Source organism: Gavialis gangeticus, unplaced genomic scaffold (genome assembly GCF_001723915.1).
Source record: "Gavialis gangeticus isolate Ggan-Ray unplaced genomic scaffold, GavGan_comp1, whole genome shotgun sequence".
In the NCBI taxonomy this organism is placed as follows: domain Eukaryota; kingdom Metazoa; phylum Chordata; order Crocodylia; family Gavialidae; genus Gavialis; species Gavialis gangeticus.
This window is the reverse complement of record NW_017729000.1, coordinates 25,949,576-25,961,737: the sequence shown is the minus strand read 5'-3', so window position 1 is coordinate 25,961,737 and position 12,162 is coordinate 25,949,576. Positions and strand designations below refer to the sequence as shown.

General features: G+C 44.5%; 2 protein-coding genes across 2 annotated transcripts in view; one reads left to right on the top strand and one right to left on the bottom strand.

Annotated features, from left to right (window-relative positions):
• The window catches only part of FABP6 (fatty acid binding protein 6), an 81,151-nt gene extending 69,974 nt beyond the window's left edge, over positions 1-11,177 (bottom strand). The window contains exon 1 of the mRNA XM_019506466.1: positions 10,219-11,177. The gene's annotated coding sequence lies outside the window, so the exon portion shown is untranslated. The remainder of the gene's footprint in view (positions 1-10,218) is intronic.
• A 40-nt stretch (positions 11,178-11,217) lies between these two features.
• The window catches only part of PWWP2A (PWWP domain containing 2A), a 33,033-nt gene continuing 32,088 nt past the window's right edge, over positions 11,218-12,162 (top strand). The window contains exon 1 of the mRNA XM_019505992.1: positions 11,218-12,158. Coding sequence (XP_019361537.1) covers positions 11,817-12,158 — 342 coding nt within the window. The 5' untranslated portion in view covers positions 11,218-11,816. The remainder of the gene's footprint in view (positions 12,159-12,162) is intronic.

Genomic DNA, 12,162 nt, shown 5'->3' with positions numbered 1-12,162 from the left:
GTCCCTTCCGACCCTAGAAACTATGAAACTATGACTAAACAGGGCCAGGGGAGGGGAGGTGGGATGTATGTAGTCTGGGAGTGGGAGAAGGTAGAAGTGGGTGCATGAGTGAGAGGAAGAGAAATCTTAGGTGCCTAGGCTACTGCTGCTGCAGTGTCATCAGCTCTGGTGGTAGCAGTCCCATGAACAGGCTCCTTGGGAGCTAATCCTAGTGCCCTATTCACTCCCCCACCTTCCCAGATACGTACGTTATAGAGTGCAGGGCTCTGCTTCTTCTGGCAAAGGCTTCTGAGGGGTGGGAGCAGGATGACTCACTTGTTCTCCCCCCCAGATATACTACCTGGTGCACTGCTGTGCTGCCTGGCTCTTATGCTACACAACACTGCCTTTGCCATAGCAAAGCAGTGCAGGGGCATATTCTGGCACCCCCTCATAGTTGCCACTTGGGGCTGGTGGCTTGCTTGCCCTACCCTAGTTACACTACTGGGACTCAGGAGCTGTTCCAATAGTACATAGGAACATTACCCAATGGATTTACAGAAGAAGAGTGGAGCTGAGTGTAGTTCTTAGGGCTGGTGCTGGCATGGCACAAGCAGCCAGTGCAGCAGACCTGAAGCCCAGCCAACAAGGATGACAGTGACTAAGACAGTGGTTACAATCTATCTTTGCCCTACTGCAAAGTAGTGCTGATGACAGCTCAGCTCAGCTGAGTATCTGAACTAGTGAATTCAGGTCAACTGCAGAGAAAATTGAGGTAGACAGAAGGCAATTATCCAAAAAATGCTTTCATAGTAACCACCCGTAGCCTTATGAAGAGTGCCAGGAGATCTTTAATTGCCTCTGTTTTACATTTCACGTGAAAGATAACACCATGCTAACTAAGGCATTGTTTATATAGATAAATTGACCTGAATGAGCTATTTCCCAATAGTTATTCTGTAATAAGACTCTACTTTGGAAGTATACTCATTATTCTACAATGCAAATTACTTATTCCATAGTAGTGTCACCACAGGGCATTATTCTAGAATAACTGTTGTGGTCAGTTTCTCTGTATAGAAAGGCCCCAGTACAATATTAGGGCACAGATTTTGTATCAACCCCGAGGGAAGATTTCAACTTAATTAGCTAGAGCACCATACTGGGTGTTTCGTGGAGGTATCCCACTCAAATATAGAAAAGACCTAAGCCTGATGAAGCTAGACAGTACTCTTAGCTAATTAATGGCAGACTTAAAAGCATGATACCATTAGAAGTCAATCACAGGATAAGGAATGGATTAGAGACTAGCACCAGCAAGTGAACACCTGCTTCTGGTGAGTTCCTGGGCAAACATAGGATAAAAAAGCCAGATAACCTCCATTAGCTTAAAGATGGATGCTTTTCAGGAGCTTTGTGAGAAGTGGGTGAGTCCCAAAGCAGAGAAAGAGGCCCACAGCAAAGAATAAAGGAAAACCAAAAATGACTTCAGAACTAAACTTCCACCAAGGCAATGCTCATTATTGGAGTCATCTGGTTCTTTCTTCCCACTGAAACTAGAGATAGTTTGGAGTCTATCTGACAAAATACTGTATATCAAATTTAAGTAAAAAATAAATGACTGTGAATGGACTCGTGACCAATGGGCAGCAGCAGTCAAATATGGCAGAAAGGAACATATAGAAAGTCAGGCCTGAGCAGAAAGGCTTAAAAACAGCATTTGGAAAAAAGAGTGAAGTGAGGCAGATAGAAACAATAGGAAAGCAAATTCAAGCCCAGCATATGTAAGGTCCAGTCATAGGAAAAGAAAATCTTGATTTCCTAGCGTTTCTGGAAAAAATCCCTTCTATAGTAGATTTGCAAATACAATATTACCTTATGTATGTACTAACCATTACATGATTCTGGCCAGAGACTCATCTATGATGGGCAAAATAGTACCTATTAACATTGTTCCAATGTCAGCTCACAGACGGTGCAATCTTAGATGGAGGAAGGAAGAACAAGGATATTAACATTTTAAGGAAACAAAATTTTGATTTCCCATGATCTTAAATTCAGTGATATAGTCCTATAAAATAGTCCTTGTGGAGAGATGCAGCCCGTCCAAAGAGAAAACACTAAAGCTACAATTCTGTAGTGCGCAACGCTTGAGATACACATAGTGGAAATAACACATTGTTTTAGAATTCAGAATCAACTAATTAATTAAACTAAAACCATGGAGGAAAATGAATCATAAATCTCTGAGGATGAACACTTGCAGGAGTTAATCTATGATTCTGCTTATAAATTCTTATTCTATTTGGATGAAAATCATCCCTGGGCAAAGGGCCAGAAAAAGCCTATGCTATGCTCTACTTAAGCTCTGAAAATAGAAAATTAAGAGCATTTTAGTTAAAGGATAATTTCAGAGCCTAAATCCCACTGGCTTTCAATGAGATTAAGGCTACTAAGGGCCACACTTTCTGAAGGTGCAGACAAATGAACCAGTTATAACATGTTAAAAAGGGGCAGGGACTCACTGCATGTCAGCTGCTCTGCAATAATTGTTCCTGTGCCAGCATTTTCCTCATGGTAAATAAAAGATAATCTGTGGTAATTTAGTCCTGAATGAAAGAGGGGAAAGTTACCATAGTTAAGATTTCACTTATTGTAAGGCAGGAATAGGCATACAGTTAATGTAGAGCAGCTGATGTGCTGTAGCTGTCCACTAGGGCTATGCAATGCTTTGGTCCCCGATTCAATTTGGCGGAGATTCGGCCCAATTTGGTGGCCGAATCTCCAAATCCAAATCAAATTGGGAAACCCTTTAATTTCTCTGAATCGAATCGGAACCCTCCCAATTGATTCCAAGTGATTCGGACATAGACACCGCTTTTAAATATTTTTTCTACATACCTCAGGGTACCAGGCAGCTCATCAACACTGAAACGGTGGGGTGGATGCAGCATCCCACAGGAGCAGGGCGGGGTGGGGGGCCCAGCGCGCTTGGCAGCAGACCCAGAACTGGACCAGAAGTACTTCCAGTCCACTTCTGGGTCCGTTAGGGAACTGGCTTGGTGACTGGTGCCTCCTGGGTCTAGAGGGGCACCCGGGGTCCCCTACAGGTGATCACCAAGCTGGGGGGATATGGGGGGGGGGTGATCAGCGTGCTCCCCGGTGGACCTGGAAGTGGACTTCTGGGTTCACCACTGAGCATATGGGGGCCCCCCCTGTGCTCCTGTGAGATGCTTCATCTGCCTCAGCATCGCAGCATTCATGAACTGTGCCTGGTACCTCGAGGTATGTAGAAAAAATATTTAAAAGCTGTGTCTATGGCTGAATCAGCATCGAATCTTCAGATTCAGATTAGGCTGAATCTAATCGGGGACAGTGATCTGAATCAACGAATCGAATCACTGTCCCCAGTTCAGGCCGAATCTGAGTAGAATATGGCCCATTTCGCACAACCCTATTGTCCACTCTCTTTTCACCCTCTGTAACTGTTTGTTTGTCCACAATGTAAGTGCCCAAAATGCAGGCAGTGCCTAGTGGGATTTTCAACAGATTCTGAGCAGGTTAGGTACTTGTTTGCAGATTAGGCACCTAAAAGGCTTTGAGAATCTGGTCCTATATATGCATGAACAACTGAAAATGTAGCTTATTCTCCTAAATCATTTTGGTGCTTTTGAAAAATTCACCCATAAACTGCACTGTTTATTTAACACTTTGCAGGTGTCTTTCAGTTGATTTTGCTTTACAGATTCTACCAGACTATCTGGGAAATACGTATCAGAGTGAAGGTGAATTTATGTCAGATATACAAATATGAATAGTCAACCATAAGAATTTGAGGGAAAATAGTGTAGTTTGTATGTATAGGCAAAAGATTCCTGTTTATATTAATGTAGTACCTGGCATGCTGTGTGAATTATCAAAAATACATAATAATTTATATGTTTAACAGCTTCACACTTTTGTAGGGTAATCTAGGCCCAAGTTACATTTTGGATCTTGGATTTAGTTTCCTCAGAACTATTTTTTTTAATAATAAAGATTTCATAACAAGTCACTTGTAATTATGTATCCAATATTAGAAGAATGTTATAATATAGTAGGGAAAATAGTATTTTAGTAACTTCAGCCTTTTTTTCCAGTTTGTTTTTTAAACACACCAGTATGCTGAGAACCAGTATGGATAACACTGATATCTAAAGATGCATACGTTTTAGAATATAGCAGAAAGCAGTCAAGTTACAAGATAAGACATGAAGCAGATTCAGACTCAAAGCTCTTTAAACTGATAAAATAACCATGAGATATGTCAGCATAGATCTATTACCTGTATTTGACCCCAATTGCTCAATCACATTTGTAAATTTTTATATCAACCTACTCTATGGTTATAGCTTGGGATCAAGTGAATAATGGGTTTAGATCAGTTCTCTATATGTACATTGTGGCAGGCCAGTAGGGGGTGCTCCTGCATTGAGCCACCCACCTCACTGCGCCCGACCACCTTCCAGGCTCAAAGTGTCTCCCTGGGGGCGCCTCACGCCTGGCCGACCCCCTTCCTGGAGCACACCCGCTAGCCTGGGGTAAAAACTGCCACCACCCAGGGCTGGGCTTGATTCTGGCTCTGTGTACCCTGAGAAACACAGGCCTAGTAGCCCTCGAGGGTACTTGACTCACTTCAAGCACTTTGGGGTGCTTCTCTCAGTCAGAAGCACAAGTAGTGGTCTTCTTTAGTCAGCCAAACCAAGGGGACCCCAAGGCATAATCTGGACCCACACCCAATAAGTCTCCCACGCTAGGTACAAAGGAGAACTTTATTGGTTACAAGGGGTAGGGTTGCAATAGGGTACAGGGTAGAGCAGTATCAGAGACCTCCCACGGACCAAACTGGCATAGCTGGGTAGCCTTTGATCACACATCTGAGTTACTGCAAGCCATATATTGAGTTAGATCGCAGGTAGCTTACTCACATGTATCATCCAGAGGCAGGTGGAGATTCCCTCTGGAGGCAGGCAGTTCCTTGATCACGAGTTTTGAGAGAGAAAGAGCAAGTTTCAGATGGTTCAGCTCTTCTCTCTCTCTCTGAGTCTTCCACATGGCTGCTGCCTTCTCCTCCTAGGCAGTCCTTAACTTATATAGCCCTTATGACCTCATTTACCTAGTCCAATGGAGGCCAGCACCTGTTGGCTGTCAGCCAACCAAGTTGAAATGCATCACTAGTTACTGGGTAGACTGGCAATTCCTAGCTCCCCAGGGAGCCCAAGCCCCTCACCCAGGTATGTGATGCCAGTCACGTAGGCAGAGAGAGCAGGTTTCCCCCCTTCCTCAGGAATGTATCCAGCTCAGGTTACCTAAAGAGATAGGGTAAGGTGTGTACCCTCTGCAGGGCCCATCTTAATCAAATTGTCACAGAGCAGAATTTTTGGGGAAAAACAGAGGTGGCCTTCTGCCACAGACATTATACAAAGCTCCAATCCTTGACTTAATCTCATGTTCACTAGAAATTTAGCATATAATTAACTTCTAAAATTCAAGACTAGACTTCTGGGGCATATGTATATATGGTGGGATTTTATAAATCCTTTAAGAATCATTCATAAACCTGACAAAATAAGCTCTGCAATCTTATGACCAGGAAAATCATTAGATTACCATAAGGGAGAATAACTGATTCTTTTCTGTATTTTTTGTATTCTCTATGACCTATTATTTTACCCAAGACAATTGTCTGTAATCAATCAATTATGATGTTTTAAAACAGTGGTTAATTACTTTACATATAATATACTGTTTTACATCTAAACTGTTTTACATCTTGCCTGACCAATCTCATCTCCTTCTATGACCAGGTGACATATCACCTGGACAAGAGAGAAGTGATTGACGTCATATATCTAGACTTTAAAAAAGCCTTTGATCTGGTGTCCTATGACCTCCTCATGGAAAAATTGGCCAACTGTGGCCTTGACTACACCACAGTCCGATGGCTGGGAAATTGGCTCTGAGGTTGGACCCAGAGAGTACTGGTTGATGGTAGTGAATCATTATGGCATTCTGTGACCAGTGGCGTCCCCCAAGGCTCTGTCCTTGGACCGGTTCTCTTCAACATCTTTATCAACAATGTGGCCATTGGTGTCAGAAGCACGCTGGCTAAGTTCGCCGATGACACTAAACTTTGGGGCATAACATCCACACCTGAGGACAGACTAGTGATCCAGGCTGACTTAGATAAGATTAGTAAATGGGCAGACACAAACCTGATGACATTCAATACCGATAAATGTAAGGTATTCCACCTCGGGGGAGGAAAAAAACCCCTGTAGCATGCTTATAGGCTCGACAGTACTACACTTGCTAGCACCACTGCTGAAAGAGACTTGGGGGTCATGACTAACCGCAAGATGAACATGAGCCACCAATGCAATGTCACAGCTGGCAAAGCAAACAAAACTCTGCTTTGCATCCATAGATGCTTCTCAAGTCAATCTCAGGATGTGATCCTCCTGCTGTACTCGGCCTTGGTGAGGCCGCAGCTGGAATACTGCATCCAATTCTGGGCTCCACAATTCAAGGATGTCGAGACGCTTGAGAAAGTCCAAAGGAGAGCCAAACACATGATCAGAGGGCAAGAGAATAGGCCCTATGAAAAGAGGCTGAGAGCCATGGGACTCTTCAGTCTGGAAAAGCGCAGGCTCAGGGGGGACCTGGTGGCCACCTGTAAGTACACAAGGGGTGTTCATCAGGATCTGGGGGAACGTCTGTTTACCAGAGTGCCCCAAGGTAAAATAAGGACCAATGGTCATAAACTCCTCCAAGACCATTTTATGCTGGACATAAGAAAAAAATTCTTTACTGTCCGAGCTCCCAAGACCTGGAATAGACTCCCTCCAGAAGTCATGCAGGCACCTACTCTGTACTCATTTAAGAAATGTTTGGATGCTTATCTTGCTGGGATCTTTTGACCCTAGCTGACTTCCTGCCCCAGGACAGGGGCTGGACTTGATGATCTTCAAGGTCCCTTCCAGCCCTAACGTCTATGAAATCTATAAACTGATCCAGAAACAATGCAGTCTTGCAGTGTGCAACCAAGATCTCATTTTCTGTTAGTTTTACATAAATGTGTGTGCACGCGTGTGGTTTGCAGTGTATTTATTTTGTTTTCTGTTAGTTAAATCATTCCTTTTAAAATATAGAAGCCTTGATGAATGGTCTACAAGGTTGCCAGTGCACATCTTGTCTAGACCTATTTTACAATGTTAGGATAAAATGGATTAGATAAGACACTATGTTTTAAGAGCAGTGTCTATAACACATGTTGAACTGGTTAAAGTTTGGAAGGACAGAGCCTAATATATTAATAACATACCCTTAAATCCTAGTCTCAATACAACCCCAGTAAAATCATTAACTTACCCTAGCCATGGCATTAGCACATACTAGTTGTCTGTGCTCCTCCTCTTCTCATAAACGCTCGCTATAAAACTATACACATGCTTAAGTCATGGATACATCTGCACGTGGCACAGGTCCTGGAGGGGCAAGGAATGCGGATGCCTCCACTATGCACATGACAGGGGGAGAAGTGGTAACCAGCAGACTGCGGCCGGGGGGCGGCATTTGCTCAGGTCTGTAAGTCCTCATGGTGTGGAGCACCCCCGCAGCCTGGAAGTTGGACAGAATGGGGTTTCTCTGGCTGAGGATACAGCCAGGGTCCTTGGTAAGCTTTTGTAGCCCAAGCTAAAATCAATGCTACCATAATTTTACTGCTAATTTAAATTTAGGTAGTTTGGATAAAAACATCTCAGTTATGTCCACAAGTGTTATAACCACATATTTCACCTTTAGTATAAATATAGCTCCTGTCCACATTGGTTTCATTTGCATTTATGCATTTTCCCGACTGCAACCTTTCTGTGTAGCTATGCTGGTAAACTAGTGGATAAAGTGCATTAGGTCAAGCCCTGTTTCACACCAGTGTACTGTGCATACATTAGAGGTTTATGTTTGTGCAATGTATATAGTTATAGAACTACAAATTTTCTTAGATACACACTAAGTGCATATATTCACACCCACCTAGATCAAAACACACACAGCCCTGAATGTCCACATACAATTCAATAATATAACTGTGATGAGAATCTCAGTTTATGTTGCTGAAGTGCACATACACCTGGCAATTTCTGGGAAACTGCAGCTGGAAAAATCCTCCTGAGAAAGGGAGTAGTATTGGCACTTCAACCTGCAGATGTCCCCGGTCTCCTGAGAGGACTGGAGTGGTGAAGAAAGGCTGCCCTGCCTTCCCCAGATTATATGCATCTGCTATTCGATCAGTGGCATACATACTTGTTTACAATTTTTCAAGAACACTTCAGACTTTTCAAAACCAAAATGAAACTGTAAAAAAGCCTTTTACCTTCTAATTTTATGAAAAGTCCATATTTTAGATTGGCCCAGGTCAAGTGCATTGTCTCCTCTGTATTACAATGCAGCAATTAAGTAGAATGTTAACAAGCCACAAACCTAGACTTGTTACCTGCACTTAGCATAAGTATTGCTGGGGTTTTCAGTAGATGTAATAGATTAATGCTTGTTAGCATTTTAATGGTTGCTGTCTGCCATAAGTAACACCTTTTTAAAAGGAGGGTAGATTTCAGAAAGCATTCATCTCACTGTTTTGGAAGAGGAAATCTTCCATTTTACGCCCATCCTTTGCCAGTAAGCCTGAATTTAACATAACAAAAAGCCTGCTGGGCTGAGTTACTGGATCACAACCTCCCATTAGTTCAAGGGCTGAGTAGTTTCTTTGTGTGGCTGGAGGAGTTCTAGGCTAAAAATTTACTGCCATCCTGCCCTCCCAGACCCTGGCTGTACTACAGAAATAAACTGTGGCTAAATGACCTGATGGGATAACACTGTTTGAAAATGCCTGTGGTACAGGATATTTGATAGTTTTGGCCTTGTTTGTAATGGGCTGTTTTTAGCTTTGCCAGTCCTGTTTCCTTCTCACCTTTTCTATTGTAGGTACCTGAAATGTATATTTTTGAAATACAACCTTGGCCTGAATTCCCTTTTCTAGGCAAGGGCTATTTGGGGTTTGATTTAGTTCACGGCTTGGAGGATCCCTTCACACAGCCAAATTGCCTGTGTGGGAAGACCCAAGGTAAGGAGGTCTCTGGGATTATGTCTGTGCTGCCTTCACTTGGATGCAATACAGTAGTTTGCCATGGTACTGCAGCTCAACTGGGAGAGTTGAAACATCCCTGATTTAGGAAAAAGGCATCTCAGTTTTCTGTGACTCACATCTATTACCACAGTTCCAGGGAGCTGCACTAAAGCAGAGAAGATGAACAGGTATCTAATTTTCTTTCTATGACCATCTCTCCTCCTGTACCCCTCCAAAATGAAAGATATCTATGAATCATTTATAGCCTTTGAAAACCTTTTGGGACCCCATTATTATCGCCCCACCACACACACACCAGAATGTACAGAACAATTCTGACATGCAAAACTGATCTCTCACATCTGAAGCAAAATTTAAATCCTTGCACAGGGGAAGGTTTTGAAGTTAAGGTATTAGTAACTCAGCAGCAACACATATCTGCTCATTATTCCCTACAATACTGGCAACAGACATATTCAGCCCTGGGGGCTCTTAAATGGTTGACATTTTGCAAAGCATGATGGCCTCAGGAAATAGTAAGCAGGGCTTTAAAATATGGCCCAACAAAATGTTTAGAGATGGTTAAGACATGAATATTAATGCTGGGTAGTTTTGGAAAAGCCTACCAAACCTGCTTGGGTTTTTTTGTTTTTTAGCCACAGATCATACAGCACTGAGTCCATCTGCTGTTTCTCCCTGACAGAGACTGACAAAGCTCTCCGCATGCTGGAGAATAAAACAGAAATCCACTACCTTTCTCTAGTACTAACCTCCCTAGAAACACAATTTTTTTCCACCCACCCATATATGGTTGATTTCAGATCATGGTAAAGTATATAAAACCAAACTATTCAAGTTCTTTTATCTTTCAAAACTTAAATTTACTCATTGACCTACATGCCTAAGGCATTTCCTGCCTCTAACAATTTATGTAGCCCTTTCCATCCTGATGTATCTATAAATCCTTTGCAAAGTGTAACTGAGAGATGCCGCAATCAGTAGGCCCAACTACTAGTTTAATCAGCATGAAGACAGTATGAAGCACTATTACAGAAGAATGGTAGTTATATGCTCACCTTGCAGTGATGCAAATCAATATGCGGCTTGCAGGGCAGCAGAAAGGTGAGTCGGGCCATACTTGCTACACCAGGGAACGTGCAGTGTTAAGTGCTATGCTCAGCAGTGGTTTCAGGACCAGGTTTCATTTATACAGATCTCTCCAGTCTTTCTCTGCTGTGAAAGGAGGCTGCAGCCCCCAGATTTGGCTTATAGGGTCATACAAGAAAGAATATTGTTTGCGTTATCATAGTGCTCTAACTGCATGGTGCTCAATATTCCTACCATAGGAAGATGAAAGGTTGTGGATACTACTAGGCCTTGAAACCACGCTAGGGGTTGCTTCAATCTTCCAAGACAAAACTTCATTTCTTCCTCATGGCTTTATGCTAGCTTACTGCCTGAAACATTTGGGATGTGGCTACAGTTTATACTCTTCAAAGTAGAGGCTTGTAAACTGTTTTGGAATTCTTCAGACAAAGTCACTGTGTAAATGTAGAGTAATTGATTATAAAATGGTTCCTTAAAGCATGTTCAGAATTTCAGATTGATACTTTATCAGGAAATGTCACTGTCAATAGAGTATCTCCTTATGAGCACTGCGCTGATTAATGCCTACAAGTTAGCCTCCTTCTCCTTGCTCTGTCCCCTTCTCACACTTTTCTCCTTCTGTTCTTCACCTCTTTCCTCTTTCTCCCCGCACCTACTTAACATGCCAGACTACAAAATAATGGTTACATTAGCTAATAACGGACATAGCCTCCAAAGCAGAACTGGAGTCTTAGGGCAGACAGGGTCAAAGCAAGCCATGATTTCAAACTCGTGGGAAAGCAGTAGTTTTTTTTAAAAATGGAATCAAAATGTTGTCAAGAGGCCAAACAAATGTCACCATGTTTGTTCCCCTGTCATTACACCCCATTTCTTGGTCCATATATTGAGTCTTCTTTCTCCAGCACAGGACGTCTGTAACTGTCTTTTTTTTTTAAAAAAAGGCTGTAATTAACTCCCTCTAAAGCACTCACTATTTCAGACTTTCCTTCTCTAACAGGCTATTATATTTTCCCCTTCAGGGTTTCCTCAACCTCTCTTCCAGGCCCCCCCGGCCCTCGCCATGCTCCATCCCTTTGCAAAGCTGCCTGCCCCCCCGCACTGCTGGGGGCGACGAGGTGCTTGGACACAGGAGCCAGGCGTCAGACAGACCCCGCCCGGTGCTCAGCGCTGTACACAGCACCGTGAGGAAACAGCCAGTCCCAATGGCTCATGAAGGGGCCACCTCAGGCTCTGCCCCCCCCACAACCCAGAGCGCGCACGACAAGCCAAAGGCGGCTCGCGCCTCACGCCCTGGCCAGTGTTTGACCGACATCACAGCTTTCCAATAACCAGCCTCTCAGTGGGTTTTGGGGGGGGGGGGTCTCCCTTGAGCCAATGGAAAGGCACATTTGCCTCGAAGGCCCGCCCCCCGGTCTTTCGCGGCGTGTGAAGCCTTAAGCTCCACCCCTCCTTCCTCTTCCCGACTCCGGAATGAATGAAGCCTGCGCCGGCCAATAAGAAGTTGCCGCTGGTCTTGACGGATGTCTCCGCCCGCCAGTAGAAAGAGAGAAACGCGCCGCCGTCGCCAATGGTGGCCCAGCGACGAGCGAGGGGGGCGGGCCCTACCCTCCCAGGCGGGTGGAGGAGGCCGCGGTTATCGATCCCTCTGCTGGAGGGAGGCGGCGGCGAAGCAGCAAAGAAAATGGCGGCCGTGGCTGCGGAGGCGGCAGCGACTGCAGCGGTGCCGGGTGACGGGGGAGCCGGCGAGGCTGAGCCCGAGATGGAGCCGATCCCGGGCAGCGAGGCTGGCGCGGACCCGCTCCCCGCCGCCTCTGAGGCCGTGGAGTCGGCGGTGGCCGATGGGGAGGAGGCCGAGGGCGGGAAGCCCGCGTCGGGGGAGGCCGAGCAGCCGCCGCCGCCGGTGCACCTGGCCC